Genomic DNA, 18,474 nt, shown 5'->3' with positions numbered 1-18,474 from the left:
TCACAAAAAGAGAAGGAGGAAGGCAAAAAGTTTGGGGGTGACTCTGCAGAAAAGCCATTTCCAAGAACCAGTTTTCAAGGAAGTTCCAGAGGGAGGTGGAAGGCGTTGGATACCAAAATAATTGCAGATTTATGGAATGAGCCATGATTAATTTTTTTCCTTTCCATGCAATTACACGTGCAATGGTTGCCATGAAATTAACGTTTAAATAAGTATGAGTAGAGTATATGATCTTACTACAATGGAGAATTGCATGGAAATAAAAACAGATCTGAAAATATCTTTGTTATGTTACATAAGAGACAAGACTGTCATAAATTGCTTTTGAATTCCTGGCAAGGATGGATCAAAGTATGTGAGGGACTGCATAAATGAATGCAAAACCTCTAAAGTAAACTGGGGCGTTGAAATCTCACTAAAGGCTCTTCCTTTATATGTAGGAAAAGTTTGGGAGAAAATATTATTAATAATAGTTGAGGCAGCCTTGATGCAAGTGGTGGAGGTGTTTGAAGATTTTGCTTCCTTAGTGGAACACTGGGTAGAGATTTTTCTATTAATTCCAGGGGTTACAGAAGCTAAATTCTCACTCAAATTGAAAGAGAATCCTATTTGTGTTAGAATAGGTAGTGTTGGGAAGTGCATTATTGGAAAGGGCAGGTAAGTACCTACACCTAGCAGTAGGCCACTAACCCACACTAGGTCCAGTTAGGTCTCAATTAATTAATCCCGGCTCAATCCTTGGTAGCTTGGTAACGCATGACAAGGCCTATTTTAGGAGACAGATGTGTAAAGCATTTAAAAATCACAAAATAGTAGATAAGTAAACCACAAAACACAATAAAATTACAACGCCACATTATAAAAATAGATTATATTTGCATCTTTAAAATGACACTAAAACAACAAAAAATCCAATAAACGGAACCGGAGATATGAATTTTTAAAGATTAAAAGTAATTCAAGCTCTAATACCGCTCAAATGGTTGAAAAAAGGTCACACTGGACAGGGACAAAGTCCAGAGTTCAGGACACCCACGATGTAACACTGTTACACTTACTTTCAGAAGTGTTTCTTTATACAGGAAAGTGGTCCAAAGCACCAGACAAGGGTTCAGAGGTTCTGGTTTGCATCCAGGGGACTAGGCTACAACTCCCACAATGTACCTCTTCAACTTATACAGTTGTTTACAACAGTTGTTCCAAATGTCTCCAAACTTCTGGATCTTTTTCCAGAGGTCCTTTTTGGGTCCTTGAAGTGTCCACAACTGATCCACGGTTCTACACCTGAGTTGCTCTTTGGGAGTTGGGACTACAGTTCCCAGAATGCATCTGATCAGAATCCTCAAATGACCATTGGATTCTGGTCAGCTGGGCTTTTCTTGCAGGTCATGATGCAAGCGACTCTGGGCAGCTTCTTTGTACCTGTAGCTTGTAGGGAGTGCCTTCTTGAAGCAGTTGAAGACAGGCAAAGTCCTTTTAGTGGGGAAGCCAAGTGTACAGCTGGTGCAGCCCTTCGGAGTGCAGTGTCCAGATGCAGGTCAGGGGTTCAGAAGGGCAGTCTTTCTTCTTTGTCTTGTTCCTTGTAGGGATCTGAGGTGTGGGTGCAGCTCTGCCAAATGTATCCTTGCTCCTGGGGTGAAAAGCAAGGGGAGCAACTGTTCAATCACAGGCACACCACTACCCTCTGGGATAACCACATCCTGGGAAGTGTGACAAAAATAAATCACAGGGATCAACAGTTCTTAAAAATCCAAAATGGAAGAAAGTGAATTTTGGAGGTTAGGTCTGGCTGAGCCCTCCCACTGGTGTGGATAAAAATCCTTAACACACTCTTCTCCTGCCCTCTCCTAATCTAATCAAGGGGGCACTGGGTTGTCTGGGTTTGCAGGAAATGGGGTAGGTTCTGAGCTGCTCCAAATGTCCTTCCCTCCTTTGAAGACCAGTTTGGCTGCCCTTCCCCCATCCTGTTCCACCATCTGCTGAGGCAGATCTCGTCCCTCAGGCACTTCCTTTGTGTTCAGCCCAGGCTACTTCACACCTCATCTGGGCATCCTTGCCAGGCTGCCAGAGCCTGACCAATCAGAGAAGGGCCCTACCGAGCTGAAACTTGTAACTTTTATGAAGGGTTGTAAAACTCTATCTCTGAACCAGTTATATTAAATCCAACAATGGCAAGTTGTCGCATTTATTAGAACAATCAGTTTGAGACCAGACCTGCCATATCTAGCTCATTTAGAGACTTTATTAATTAAAATAAAGACTATCCATGTTAGTCTATGGAGCCTATTCACTACAATGAGGGAAAAACAAATTTGTTTTTGTTTTCCTCATCAGAGCTTATAAAACATATTTTATAAGGTCCCTGCTTATAGTTATACTGCACCTAGGGCACACCTTAGGGGTGACCTCTATGTAAACATATGCTAGTTTAAGACTTTGCAAGTACTTTTGATTCCAAAGTCGAATTTGCATATGCCTTTGATTTTAAAAGCAGCCAGGAAGGCAGGCCTGCCTTTAAAAGATCTTGGCAGTGCACCTAAGGGGGTACAACCTATGCTGGTGTCCCTAACCCTACATGCTCTACCATGTACTAGGGACCTATAGGTAGGTTGACACTGCCAAATATAATTAGCCTAATTTGCATACTCATTTTAATCAGAGCACAGGCCCTTGGACTGGCTGGCAGTACCCAGGGAACCATCAGAGTCGGTAAAAATGGGCGCAACAAGTTAGGGGGCCTCTGCAATCAGCCCAGTTTTCCCACAGATGTTCTCAGGGGTATTGAGGAGTTTTTCTTCCTAGCTTAAAGATCACCCCACACATGGGGGGAAAAGGTCAAGGTTATTGTGAAACGATATACTGATTAAACAGGGCTAGGAAACAAATATGAGATAGGAGTTTTAGTAGAGGACTGTCTCATGATGCACTAATGGGCAGGGTCAGGAAATTTGCCATAACCAAGTTCAACTCATTGGAAGCATGTGCAGATTCAAATAAAGATTTTATTTTGATAAACCAATTTTATTGAGTTTTGGTATTATACATGCAAAAGCAGTCACATTAAGATTATGACACAAAAACACCTCACCAGGCACATGCAAATAAAGAACAACCTTCTTTGTCTTTCCGTCAGGTTGATCACAGTATGGCAGGATTTGGCTCCTGAAATCCCACCTTGTCCCATACAACCTTAGCCCAATAGGCCCAGCCATTTGCCCCAGACTCGATCATATTTCTGCGGACACACTAAGGCCTTGTACACCTCTCATTACTGTCGGGCACACCAGTCCACCCTTCTTCACCACTCAGCTTGGGATGTGGGGGAGGATGACATTCAGCGTGCATCAATGTTTCTCTTGGCCACCAGGAGAGCTGTACCCTGGAATAATCTTTTGGCAATCGTGCCTCACTCGCCCTCCATCACCCCCAGTAATATTAGCTTGGCAGATGGAGCCACTTCCCAGCCCAAGGTCTGTGTCTGTTCCTGTGTTACTCCGACCCAGTAAAGTGTGATTACCGGACAGACCCACACCATGTGGTAGAAATCTGCTGGCTCGTACCCGCATTTGGGACAGGAGTGGTCAGGATGGAGGCCAGCCCTATGCATTCAGAGAGGCATAGGATAGGCAGTGTGTAGGTAGTATGTCTGCACTAGCCACAATCTGGAGGAAATGGCATGCTCCCATGGGGTCTTCAGGGCGCTCTACCAGTCCTCTTCCGCCAGGGGGCCAATCCATTCCTTCCACCAGTGCTGCAGCTAGTCCAGTGTGTCAGGCGTATTGGTGATCAATGTACAATATATTTGCGAGATAACCCCTTGTCATAAGGAGTTTTGCTTCTAAGGGGCTAAATTCAGGTAATGTGTCTGACAGAAAAATCTGTCAAATAAGGATTATAGATGATGATAAACCTGAATGGTCTGAGTAGATGATTAACATGGAAGGGAAGATAAGACTTCATATTGTGTAATTATGGATTTGATATTCTGAAACCAAGGAAGTGTAGGTGTTGCATATGTTTTCTTTTGCATATTCAAATCTGTAAACATTATGGTGTCTCAGTCCCAAAGTATATTTCATGAACCACTAAGATAATGAAAATCTATCTGTACAATTATGATGTCGTTAGCTATAAGCTGTACTCAGTGGTCACTAAGTAAAACGTGATTGTGACTACCAAAGCTATTTGTCATGATAAAACTGCATTTTAGTGCCGCAAAACATGTGTTGGCAGTCATAAATGTAAGTAAAGATCCATTTAATGAAGTCAATAAAAGAAGAAACATCAATCAACATTCAATTGGTTTGCTAAGAAGATTTTACTTGCACTTAAATTACTTTCTATTCCAAGTTTGCTCTTGAAAAATCTTGAATTACTATGAAACTTTCATCTTCTCATCAGCTACACATGCATGGGATACACCTTTTTCATTCCCCTATTTATCTATACCCAAACATAACATTGCATGTAAGATGCTTTTCGGGTTTGTCTTGTAGGCCCATATTGCTGTAGGTTAGGGAAGTGCTGATCAGTAGCCCCTGCAATTACGGGATAGGTTTGGGAAGGGATATGGGAAGTATTTTTTTAATAAACATCCATTGCTACTTAGCTGAGAGATTAGCCCCCCATAAAACACTTGGGGTTTGAACTTTAATTGTAGTGTATAGGTGGTGAATAAGGTGGGGGAATGTTTGTAGAGGCCTTTCATTTGATTTCTCAGCCCTAGCAATGACTTAGGGCCTCATTACGAGTTTGGCGGTCCGTGGACTGCAATGGCAGACCAACCGCAGTCATGTTGGTGGTCGAACCACTAGATTATGACTCATGCTTCCCTATGGAGCAAGGACCTCCATGGTCTCGCTGGCGCCGCCAGGCAGCACACACCGCAACGGTCGCAAGGCAGCATAAACAGGCCAATGGAGACAATGTTGCCGCTGGACACATTATCAAGTTGCACACAGCCAATGTGACCATGGCAGTCCAACCACCACGTATCAGCAGGCAGAAATGAACAGTATAAAGGGAGCAACTCACATGCAGGCAGCCCTACATGTCTGGTGCCACTATGGAGCCCATAACGCACATCCTGCTGCTGCTGCTGATAATCGAAGGTGCACAAAATCAATGCCATTGTATGTGCAACCAACCTGCCTGTGGAATTAACTGCACCAAAAGATCATTGCGCCATCATCTACATGAGATGTGGGTCACACTATAGGCACCAAGTACACATCTCATGCACAGTCACAATATGTTCCCTTTGAGCAGGTCACTCACACACCAAAAACACACATCGACTTATCTCAGGCACAGGGACAGTCAAATGTACACAACATTGTCTCACACAACACCAACAACACACCAACATCACATCTACAAATACAACTCACACACTCACATTGCACACATGATAGAGGCTATTATAAAATTCAACACACAAATGTATGCATGTGGCATGGGACACTCCCATTAAACAGCTCTGCAATGGACACACCCAACACACACATTGCAACACAATGGAAGGTCACTGGGATGCACATTAGACATAGACACAAATATACAAAGCTCACTATGCAAACATTACCTGCACAATATAGATGGTGCCAGCAAGACAACCCAGGGAAAGAGGCTACACTGGGACACATATCACCTTGTAGCGGCCCATTAAACAACATTTGCACATGAACTGGCCCTCAGGTATCTCTGGGACAAACAATACTATACCTAAATGGCATGCCTATCTGCACAATGTGAAAGTGCAAGTCAACAAAGCACATACACCTCCAACTGCATGGGGCATTCATCTACATGAAGTAGCTGCAAGGTACACACAGCTATATGGACACATGCACAGGCAAATGAAAGCAACGGTAGCAAAACTGAACACACTACATGTCTGTGCAGACAATACTCAAGTTGACACACATCAGATGAATACATAAATCATATTAGGAGGACAAGTATATCTCCATACATGCTCACATTGAACATCACAAGATGAAATACTTACCATAACAAACAGTACACAATGCCATGAGACAACCCATACATTTACACCCACATATCCATACAGTCAACATATACCCTTGTCTTGGGGGACACCAGCACTGCCCACAAGGTGAGACACTGCAAACAACAGCAAATGGACCAGCAAGCAGGCTGAAACACACACAAATGTAGGCAGACAACACAAGTTACTCAGGAACAATATAAAGGTAGGAAAGGAATTGCAGGATAAGTGTGTACCCAACAAAACAACTGTTAGGGTTTGTTAGAAAATGCAAAATGTCCAAGGCCATTGGTCAGTCCATACCCAATGGGTGATGCACACCACTGTGCCCACACTTGACTCCTAACTTCCAGGGAACCTCTACAGGAGGGGCCTCAAGTGGGCAGGCAGGCACCTCAGAGATCATCCTTTGGGGGATCGGGTTTAGGCGGGGGACTTTGGTCTTGGGTTTTAGGTGGAGGTCTGCTTTTTGGGGAGCTTCTTCTTGGGGGCTTCATCTTGGGGGGGGAGAGGTATGGGTGCCTGCAGGGGGGACAGGGGAGGCCTTGGAGGTGGAAGGAAGGGGCTGGGATGTGGGCGGGGCCTCTTGGGTTTGGGATGGGGTGGAGGGAACAGGGGAAAGGTTAAGGTCAAACAAAATAACTTTCTTAGTGACACACGCACAGTCAAGCAGAGGTGGAGGGGGATGGAAGGTGGGGGTGTCTGGCTACCATCACTGTGCTACCAACGTATATTAACCCAAATCCGCAACCAATAACGAAGGTTATAAATTTGGTTTTATGATTGATGTAATGTCCTATATTGTACATTCAACCCGTGAACAGAACTGCTTGGTTTTATTTTTGCCATAACCACACATGTTACAGTCCCTGCACGTATAAAATCCCTTTCTAGATTCACACAACCATGTATTTTTATCTCTGGTCTTTGTTTCCTCGTTACATAACTTGGACATAACATATCCCTGATTGTCCTGCCTCAGCAGTAAATAACCTTTGGTTTGGAAACAATGTTCCCCTTAATTTCTGTTATATCCAGTAGTAAATGCCAGTGTTTCCAAAGTATTTTATATATATCATTACTCATTTTGGTATCTTTAGTGGTGAAAACAAAATTGAGATCAGTGTTCTTAATGTCCTTTTTACTCTTACTCAATGTATTTAACCCAGAGTCCCGCTGTATCCTGGCCTCTGCTTTTTGTAAAATCCTATTTTCATAGCCCCTAGTTGCAAACAGTTATTTATGTTCTCCATAAATTTCTCAGTTTCACTACTATTGCATCTAACTCCCACCATGTCCCCATATGTAATATTGTTGATGGTTGATCTGGGGTGTGCAACACTATTGCAGACCAAGGCTTTTCTATACCAGAGTACTGTGCACTCAATCTTTTTTGATGTAAACCTGGAGATCCAGGAAATCAATCTTCCCCCTAACGTATGCCATAGTTAGACTGATATTATATTGATTATCATTCAAATAATCTAGTTTGTTCATTAATTTGTCACCCATTCCCTTCCAAAGTACCACAATGTCATCAATATATCACCCCCAAAATACAATATGATCCGTCCAAGTGGAAGCACCGTGGCCCCAAGTATGCTCCCTCTCCCACCAGCCCAGGAAAAAGCTGCTATATGAAGGAGCAAACCTGGAACCAATCGCAGTCCCTTGCTTCTTATGGTAACAACACCCACTATTGTGTAGAAAAAAATTATTTGTAAGGCTGATATCAATCATCTCAAAAATCATTTTGTTATGTTCTAGCCAAACAGCTGATTTAATACGCAAGAAGGATTCAACTGCCTGGATGCCAAATGTCTTTTTAATGAAGGTATAAAGGCTTGCCACATCAAAGGTTACAAACATGAGTTCCTCTGACCACTCAACATCATCAAATGTGTTTGAAATGTCCTTGCTGTCCTGTATGTAAGCTGGTAGGGTGTTCACCAGTGGTTACAAAAATCTATTCATGTATTCAGATTTATGATCTGTTGGAGAGGCCACCCAGATATAATTGGCCTTCCGGTAGGCCTATGTGCTGTACAATAAATTAAAATGTTTGGTGTGGCCAGACACTTGTTTTAATGTGTTTGTGTTTGTTGGTAGTAATCCTTTGCAGGACACTCATTTTGTAAGATTTCCCTCCTTGCATTAGTATCTTGTGTCTTCCTAATTTGCTTCACATGGTCTTACTTCTCTACATAGCAAAATGTGGAACAGAAGCAAGTAGACAATGACTTTGTGATAGAACAATTTATTTAAAATTTGTGCAGAATATAAATTGGGGCATGATGGAACAGAAAAGTGAAGGAGTCAGTCATGATGGCTGGAAATGGAAGGTGATTTAAAAACAGTCAAAAAGTGAATATGTAGCACACAAAGAAGGTAATTCTGGAAAAGGTCAGTTTCTGGCAGTGGTAGGTGTCTTGCCATCTGCACGTCCTAGACGTCCCTGCTTACTCGGGGGACCTGCTGCTGCAGACTCAGGGGTTTCTAGGTTCTTTCCCTGACAGGGTCTCTCTTCCAGTAGGTGGCACCAATGAAGGGCCTGGTGTTGATGTGCCAAAGGAAGGGGTAGAGTTTTATTGTTGATTCCTGCTCTGGGTGGTGTTAATGTCCCTCAGAACACCTGTTAGGCAGGCCATGTGGATATTGCGAGCCTCTCACTGTTCACGCATTTCCCGATTTAAGTCCCTCTGTAGCTGCTTCATTTCCCAGAGTTCAGAAAGTACCTGGCCCATCATGCCTTGGGACTCCTGATAGACCTCCAAGGCATGGTTGATGGTGTTGGGCCAAAATCAGCCCTAGTGGCCTTGCCCCATTAGCCCAGAGCATCCTTCCAATGTACCCTACCCCCATGGGCCTGTTCCCTTGCCACAGGGTGCCCTCTCCAACTGGTCCCTGGATCATCATCATCAGAGGTTTTGTGTTACAACTCAGGATCTTGGACTGGGGACACAAGATGGTTGAGACTGTGCTGGGTTGGGGGTCGCATGGTTACCCGTGATGTAGAGGCAACCGGGCTGTGAGGTGTTGATGTGGCCACAGTGAGGCTCACTGCTGGTGTCTGACCAGGTTGCCCAGATGGGCCAGAACGGTTCTCCACATCCAGATGTCCAGGAGTGTCTTCATCACTGAGGGCTTCATCCAGGGACGCAGTCTCTTCAGTATCCTCTGTGTGGCAAGTGACAGCTCAACCTGTTGATGTGAAAGATACAATGTTACATGTTGTATTGTGACATCCAAACTTTACAGTGACGTTTCACGAAGACCTTTTACATGTTTGATTGAAAGGTAATCCTATTGTGACAGGTACAAATGGCATTGGTTGTATTACCATGAAAGTTGTGGAGCATGGCAGATCTGACTTGACTGAAACAGCTTGTAAAGTGTGAAAAATATTGTCCCTGGGGGGTTGGACTGAGAATGTCATCTTACCACCAGTGCAGGCTAAACAATGGCAAGTCAAGCTAGGTTTTTGGCCTATTTTGAGGCCTAGTCAAATGTGATGCAGGCAGACTCAGGAGTTTGTTGTATAGGTGACTGGAGTCATCCTGGTAATGCATCTTGAAGTCTTTGGGATCATTGTTTTGCAAACTAGTTAAGGTATTCTTCCTGTCCTCAATAGTTACATCTTGGGTTAGCAGATCAAGATGGAGCTAGGCGTGTTCTTCCCCTGACAGGGTCTCTCTTCTAGTAGGTGGCACCAATGAAGGGCCTGGAGTAGATGCGCCAAAGGAAGGGGTACATTTGTTTGTTGATTCTGCTCAGGGTGGTGTTAATGTCCCTCAGAACCTCAGAGTTGGGCACGATCTGTGTCCTGATCGCTTCCAGATGTAAACCTCAAATGTGACTTAGCAGGCAAGTGTATTTGATCAAGTGTCCACTGGTGTGGTATTTTGATTTGGGGTAACAGTGCATTCTGAGAGTTACAGTCATGTCACTGTCTCTACTCCACACACTTAACAATTTTCATCCTCCTAGGTGTGTGGAGTTAATTTGAGAGTTCTCTACTAGATGGAATTGGGCAAGTAAAACAGGTTTTCTCGTTGGAATTAGGTAAGCAGGTTTAATTGGGATTTTCAATCTGGTCACTCACTCACTCTACTTCCCACCATTTCCATATTGTATCCTCCCATGGGAATGAACTTCCCTTGAGATTTGACAAACATTGCTAATTGGGCATATGGACCCTGGGCTTGTGTCTGAAGTGAGTGATACAGAGCCTCCTTGCCTTAGCAGTCAGGTCACTCTGTCTACAACATACACTTTACAAATGGCATCCTCACAACTTATTCAACTTAATTGTGATTTGCCAAACTTGGCTCTTTGATCCAATGTGTACTGTGCTGCTGTTTGAAGTCAGAGAAGCAGGACCTCCTATGGGTTGTAGTCAGGTTATTCTGTCTACTTCACAAACTCAACCAATGGCATGCCCACAGGTGAGTAAACTTCATTTGTGAGTTGAAAAACAGGGGTATTTGGATAAGGGAACACCATGCTGGTGTTTGGGGTTATGGAAACAGAGCCTTCAGGGATTTGCAGTCCTGTCACTCCGTCTACTACACACACTATACATATGTCAACCCCCGTCAGGTGAGTAAACTTGATTTGGGAGTTACCAAACAAGGATATTTTGAGAAGAAGACACTGTGCTGGTGGTTGGGATAATATTAACAGAGCCTCCTGGGATTTGCTTTCAAGTCAGTCTCTTTACTACGCACACCATCCATAAGTTGTCCCCTGAGGTGAGTGCACTTCATTTGTGAATTGACAAACAAGGGTATATGGGCAAGTGAACACTGTGCTGGTGTTTGGAGTTACAAAAACAGTGCCTATTAAGCTTTGCATTCATGTCACTCTCTCTACTACACACACACACTTGACAAATAGTATCCTCCCAGGTGTGTAAACATCATTTGAGAGTTCACTATCAGGTGTATTTGGACAGGTGAACACTGAGCTGGTGTTGGGTTATGGAGAAACAGGGCCTATTAGGATTTACAGTCATGCCACTCCCTCTACTTCCCAACAGTTAGCCCATGGTATCCTCCCATGTCAGCACACTTCAATTGTGAGTTCCCAAACAGGGGTATTTCGAGAAGAGGACCAGGTGCTGGTGGTTGGAGTCACTATAACAGTGTCTGCTGGGAGTTGTAGTCATGTCAGTGCCTGCACTACACACACTTGGCAAAAGTTATCCTCCCAGGTGAGTACATTTCAACTGGGAGTTAGCACACAAAGGCATTTAGTCAAGGAAACACTGAGCTGGTGGTTTGGGTAACAGTAACATTGTCTCCTGGATGTTTTAGGCATGTAACTTCATATACTACACACACTATACAAATGTTGTCCCCCTAAATGAGTACACTTCATGTGTGAATTGCCAAACAGGGGTCTTTGGACAAGTGAAAACTGGGATGATGAGTGGAGTGACAGTGAAAGTGGCAAAAGGTGAGCTGTGAGCATGCATGGCAGTGCATTTTGGTGAGAATTTTTGTGTTGTGACTTACCAGACTACACTCCCCCAGATATTCCTGTCAAGCCCCCAGGATGCAGGATGGCCAAGACCTTCTCCTCCCAGGGAAAGAGATGCAATGGGGCAGTGGTATGGCAACCCCCAGTCTTCTTGGCCTGCAGCTGGTGCATGAAGACCAGGAAATGGACCTTGCCCCTAAGTTCGTTCAACCTCTTCCTAATGACCTCCTTTGTGCACAAGAGGTGCCTAAAGCACTGACTCTGTCGAAGATTCTGTCCTGCATTTCCATTTTCCCACTGAGAGAAGTGTGCTGGACTTGTGCTCCAGAGAGTGGCTCTACTCTTATGATTTCATCCGCCATGACTCTCAACTCATCTCAGAAAAACGTGTATTTTTTGAATGTGATATGTGGAAAAGAAAAAAAAAATGTGACAGTGACTTACTAAAGAGGGGAGGTGCAAAAGGGTGTGACGGGACAAAAGTGTGTACTGGGTGTGAAAGGAGATGGTGAGAAAAAAGTGGTGTCTAGTATCTGTGCTGTGTGGTAAATAATTTGCTCTGGCTTCAGTGTTTTTCAGTGTAAATATAAAGGATTGTGGTGTGTGAAGGGGTGTGTTTTATAGTGTCCTTTGCGGTTGTGTCTAGTGTGGCAATATGTGTCAGCTGTTTTGTTTTATAATCCATCCTATATGCAGTTGTGTATTACTTTGGTGACCCCGAACGGCCGTGGCACGGACCACCATTGGCTGACCGCTATGGGTGTCCACCACTGTCACTTTGGACTTGTAATATGGTTAGTGGTTTGTCGCAGTGCTGTCGGAACTGGAGGTTGTACCAACGATTTCCGGGTCTCCACGCCACTGCCAGTCTGCCTTTTTTTGTTGGCAGTAGGCAGTCCTGCCTGTTTAACTCGTAATAGGGCAGTCTGGAAGACCACCAACATGGCAGTCTTTTTAGGACCGCCAACATGGCCAAACTCGTAATGAGGCCCTTAATCTAGTGGATAAAAAACAAATATATAGGCACACTTGCTGTAGTAAGAGTATTTGCATTAATAAATATGTGTAGATCATTATTCTGACAATCAAATGTATCGTTTCAGTGCAAATCCAATGAACTTATAAATGGAAGCCTCACTTAGATCAAAGATCAGGATCTAAAATATACACTTCTGTCTTTTTGTTAACTTTAGGATCAAAAGCCAGTATTATTGCAGTGCAGGTGCTAATCTTTTTACTAATTTAGTTTTGAACATCTTTGCTGGGCTGATGATCAATATAGATTTTTAGTCTTAATATAAAATATTATAATTTTGTATTATACTTTTAATTGCACTTATTGTGTGACTACATGTAACATAGCATTGTAAAGTGAAGCACAAAATTATGAACAATTGGCAACAGTCAAGTATAAATTATCGTCCTTATGTATGTTTTAATGTTCTTAAATGTAAATAAAAGTAACCTTACATTAACCATTGGTGTTCCTATTAACCTTAGGTTTTCCGTGGCCAGTCCTGCGAGATTGAGCAAAGTAGGATGATCATAGTCAAAACGGTTTCCAAGCACAATGGATGCAATGATATTGGCTACAGCAGCTTTCATTATGTTATTGATGGCAAAAGGCTTTCCTGTGAAATTGAAAGAAGAAGAATCTGCATATGTGTATTTTAGTAAGTGAATTTCTACTAGCAGGTTTTTTATGACTCGTATATTGACATATAACTTTCCACTCAAAGTCAACATTTTTTATTTGCATTTTTGTCAAAGGACAAACCTAGAGCACACAAAGAATATTAATAAAAACATGGCTCCGCAAGATGATAAACACATTAGTACCTGTGCTACAATTTATTATTCTTATTTAATATGCTCACCACAATGATCATACTACACTTTATTAGTTAACCTTGTTCTTTGGATGGTAATATGAGTGCCACATTTATGGCTCACACTAGCCTGTGGGTGAGTGTGACTCCTGGTTCCTCCCAAACCACTGGGGTAAAAGTTCCAAGGGGTTGCACTACTTTCTTTTACAGCTCTTCTTGAGTGCCCTATTGCAAACAATCTCACAATGTCCCTTTCTGTCTAAATCCAAGATGGTGTGTCCCTTCTGCCCTTATGCAGAGCCCATGAGCCCGCCCCAGAGGTGTGGCCAGAAAATGAGCAACCCTGGCTCTGTGGTCACTCTAAGTCAGTTCTGAGGGCTGTTTCTCTCTTGTACTGATTGGAGATAACCTATGCTTGTGACACGGCAGGCCTCTTTGAATTGAATCAAGTTCCTGGGCACAGTGCAAATGGCAATCCTACCAGAGAAAAAGAAATACCTTCTTAAACCCAAGCGTTTATCCTGATCAGGGAGCACTTTTCACACCTCATCAGAGGGATCTATTCAGCTGCAAGATCATAGTTGGAGCACATGCAAATGGGTCTCCAGGGGATTTAGGTGGAGAAAAGTATGCTTTCTTCAACATTCAATAGAAATTCCATGTTACCTTTTAATTGAATTTGAATAACTATTAACAGGAGATTTTGAATCACATTGCTCTCTGTTTCCTAACTGAAAATAGCATTATTAAACAGTGTAACCCTGTCTTTTCCTATTGAACAGCCAGCCTTGCTACAATGGAAATAACTTTGGGGACTTTTTCACTGAAAGTACATGTTAACATTAACTTTTTATATGCCCTACTTTTAAATACTTTTAAATACAATCCACACTTGCCTTATGAGCAGTAAGGCCTACTTAGCGCTGACTTATTAATACTTAAAAGGAAGGTTTAGGTATGTCAAAAACAATCATTCTGACATGTCGAAATTGCAGTTTAAAACTACAAAAGCCAGGCTACAAATGCTAGGCCTGCAGTCATTTTTGCACTGTCACTGTAGTGAATGGCTCAATTGTGGTGCAATTTATGAGTGACATTTCACTTACAGGCCCTGAGTACACTTTGTACCATATACTAGGAACTTATAGGTAAGTTAAATGTGTCACAGTTAGGGGATCTTCTAATTTCATCAAGTTGAAAGGAGGAGCACAGACTTTTTACCACTGGTGCAAAAATAAGCATCTACTCAGTATTGACAGCAGTACATTGATGTTTTCTACTGGACCTCAGCCCAAATAACATTGCACTGTCCACTGGATACCACCAAGACTAACCAAGTTCAATTGCACTTTGGCACAGGTAATCAAAATCCATTAATCTCCTGGTACACAGCAACATCTCTCTCCACCTGCTACCCATCAAAACCCACCCAGGGTGCAGAAGAAGGTTCCAGGTGACAATGGGCCAACACATGTCTAGAACTAAGAGTGTTGCTCCAATCCTTTGCACACCCACAGAATCACTTGACACTCAGACATAATGTCGGCATAACATTGTGTGATACATACCACAGCAGCAAAGCATCCAATAGAAAGATACACAGCCCCCATCACCATGTCACTCTTGAACAGGCAACCTCAGCAGACCTCAGCGTGAAAGGGAAGCAAGACACTAGGTTACTCACAGCCAAAGATGCACTGCTCAAACCCCCACCTCAAATTTCATAGGACTCAACATATTAGCAGCACTTGGTCAGAGACTCACATTTCCCACCCAAGCCCCAAACATGAATACAAACTAACGCTCTGTTACATTCCCCACTAACCACTGCTTCTACCCCATTGCAAAATTGCAGCCTCCCCACCTCTCTCAAAGCTCCACATGGCAGTCCAAAGTCAGCACAGTGATACCCCTCAATTGCTATATACGACCTTCACATGCTCAAAAGAACTTGACAGTGTTTAGGCAACAACTAAAGACATTTTTACTAACTAATACCTTTGAACATCTGAGATAATTTGCTGGTAATATCAGCTATTCATCCTTTGTAGCGCTAGGACACTTCTTCCTAGAAGCGTCTGATCACATTTGTCATTAAATCAATTAATTATTTAACTATATCTCCCAGACTTTAGGCTGCATGCAATGGTGAAATTGCAGGCATTCACAAATGATTCCTGTTGGACTTTTGCTTTTGCAGGGTCATCACCAGACTTTTTTGCCTCCTGCCTCCTATATTTTTCTGACATGTTGCTGTTGGCTTTTCAACTCTGAGCACTTTACCACTGCTAACCAGTGCTAAAGTGCATATGCTCTCCTGTTTAAATTGTATGTAAGTGGTTTATCCATGATTGGCATATTGGATTTACTAGTAAGTCCCTAGTAAGGTGCACTAGAGGTGCCAGGGCCTTTAAATCAAATGCTACTAGTGGGCCTGCAGCACTGGTTGTGCCACCCACATAAGTAGCTTTGTAATCATGTCTCAGACCTGCCACTGCAGTGTCTGTATGTGTATTTTTACACTGTAAATTCGACTTGGCAAGTGTACCCACTTGCCAGGCCTAAACCTTCCCTTTTCTTACATGTAAGGCACCCCTAAGGTAGGCCCTAGGTAGCCCCAAGGGCAGGGTGCAGTGTATGGATAAGGTAGGACATATAGTAATGTGGTTTATATGTCCTGACAGTGAAATACTGCCAATTTCGTTTTCACTGTTGCAAGGTCTGTCTCTCTCTCATAGGATAATATGGGGGCTACCTTTAAATATGATTAAAGTGTAGATTCCCCTAGAGAGTAGATGGACAGGTGGAGTTTGGGATCCCTGAACTCACAATTTAAAAATACATCTTTTAGTAAAGTTGATTTTGAGATTGTGAGTTTGGAAATGCCACTTTTAGAAAGTGAGCATTTTCTTGCTTAAACCATTCTGTGGCTCTGCCTTGTTTGTGGATTCCCTGTCTGGGTCAGTTTGACAGTTGGGTTGTTTTTCACCTCACACCAGACAGTGACACAAAGGGAGCTGGGGTGTGATCTGCATTCCTGATTAGCCATCTCTGCTAGGAGGGAGGGGTGGAGTGGTCACTCTCATCTGAAAGGACTGTGCCTGCCTCTGACAATGCTGTCTCCAACCCCCTGGTGTGTGTCTGAGGCCTTGCCTGGGCAAGGCAGGATTTCACAAGAAGGTGTGAGTCCCCTTTGAAGAAAGGTGACTTCAAAGACTAAAATGGGTATAAGAAGGGCACCCAAACTTACAAACTTTAGAAACACTTCTGGAATCAAGGGGAACCTCTGCCTGGAGAAGAGCTGATCGCTGAGGAACAAGTGCTGCCCTGCCTGTGACTGTGCTTTGTGGAGCTTTCCTGCAGTGCTGCTTCTGCCAGAGTAAGAGGGCAAAGACTGGACTTTGTGTGCCTTCCATCTTGAAGAAGAAATCTCCAAGGGCTTGATGTAGAGCTTGCCTCCTGTTGTTGAAGTCTCAGGGATAGCAAAGACTTCTTCCTGCCAGCACCTGGAGTCTCTGGAGAGACCCCTACTCTGCTCTGTGGTGCCCTTCCAGTTCCTGGGACCCTGAAAGGAGAGGCTGGCAGCCTAAGGACAAAAATACACGCACCGCGCACCGTGCGGAGAAAAGATCGACGCGAATCCGATCGCGGCTGAGAAAACGACGCGACGCCGGCTCCGCAGCTGAGAAACGACGCCGCTGGAAACGCGACCGGAGAATCGACGCCCGGAGCAGGAGAAACGACGCGCAGCATCGCTGACGAAGGCTGAGAGATCGCAACCAGCGCCGCGGGACTTCGGACCGTCGCGTGGCTGGCTTTTTCGACGCGCCTCGCCGAGCCGAGCTGTTTTCGACGCATATACCCGTGCCGGGTTATTTTCGACGCACACCGCCCGTGCGGGGTTATTTTTGCCGCAAACCAGGTACATTTACACGCTAGCAGCGCTAGTGTGTTGTTACAACTACCTAAAGACTCTTTTTATTTTAAACCTTTAAAAAATCATAACTTGACTTGTGTATGTTGGATTTTTGTCGTTTTGGTCTTGTTTTGTCTAGATAAATATTTCCTATTTTTCTAAACTGGTGTTGTGTCATTTTGTAGTGTTTTCATTAAGTTACTGTGTGTGTTGGTACAAATACTTTACGCCCAGCACTCTGAGGTTAAGCCTACTGCTCTGCCAAGCTACCAAGGGGGTAAGCAGGGGTTAGCTGAGGGTGATTCTCTTTTATCCTAACTAGAGTGAGGGTCCTTGCTTGAACAGGGGGTAACCTGACTGTCAACCAAAGACCCCATTTCTAACATTGGTGACCAGCGGTCGGGATTTGGACTTGTATTTGTACTTGACATACAGTGATTGAGTGTACACTACTGTTTTGATCTCAGACCACTACGTGACCACATACTACTTGTCTTGTGATTCTGCTTTTTGTTCTCTGATGTCCTCCTGGAAGTATTGATGATATTTTTGGACTTTGTTTTTTTGGTTGTGAAGCCTTTGCAGAATGGAAGTCAATTTCTGGCACCTATTTATGTATAAAAAGTGGCAGCTTAAAGCATTTTGCATGGAAAGGGGACTGGCTGTGAACAAGAAATCCAGAAGGGAGGATCTTGAGTCAGCCCTGTTTCAGTATGAATTGAAACGTTGTCAGGCAACACCACCAAATGAGTCTGAGGAGGATGACTACTCCGAAGAGGAGGGAACAGAAAGAGATGAGTGGCTCCTAGCTCGAATCCGGAGTCTGGAAGAGCTAGATGCAGAGCTTGAGAGGGCTGAGGAGCAGAGAGCCTTAGTCCTGGAAAAAGAAAGGATTGCAGCTCAAGAGCTGAGCTGTGAAGAGCTGAAGCTGGAGGCCATGAGGGCTGAATCCAGTTCAGATGGTGGCAGCAAAGATCTTGTATCCAGTACTGCTGAAGAAGTGCACATGCCCAGAGAGGTGGTGCCCTACTTGAAGGAGGGAGTTAACACACGCCAGGAGGTTCAGGGGTATGAGGTAGCTCCAGTGATGCACAGGGTCTCTGAGGTAGATTGGGGAACTGGCATGGGGAGTCATATTCCTACTGGTGGGAGGGACACTCTACTGACTCTAGGTGAGAGTGACAGGGAGAGGGGTTCCCCCCAGGTAGAAGTCCTGGTTATGGAGTGTGAAAACATCC

General features: G+C 43.7%; 1 protein-coding gene across 1 annotated transcript in view; it reads right to left on the bottom strand.

The window, feature by feature from the left end:
* LOC138296722 (cytochrome P450 2K6-like) overlaps window positions 1-18,474 on the bottom strand; it is a 288,135-nt gene that overhangs the window by 127,522 nt on the left and 142,139 nt on the right. Inside the window, exon 4 of the mRNA XM_069236123.1 lies at window positions 12,962-13,122. Coding sequence (XP_069092224.1) covers window positions 12,962-13,122 — 161 coding nt within the window. The remainder of the gene's footprint in view (window positions 1-12,961; window positions 13,123-18,474) is intronic.

Source organism: Pleurodeles waltl, chromosome 5 (genome assembly GCF_031143425.1).
Source record: "Pleurodeles waltl isolate 20211129_DDA chromosome 5, aPleWal1.hap1.20221129, whole genome shotgun sequence".
Taxonomy (NCBI): domain Eukaryota; kingdom Metazoa; phylum Chordata; class Amphibia; order Caudata; family Salamandridae; genus Pleurodeles; species Pleurodeles waltl.
This window is presented reverse-complemented; position numbering and strand designations above follow the sequence as displayed.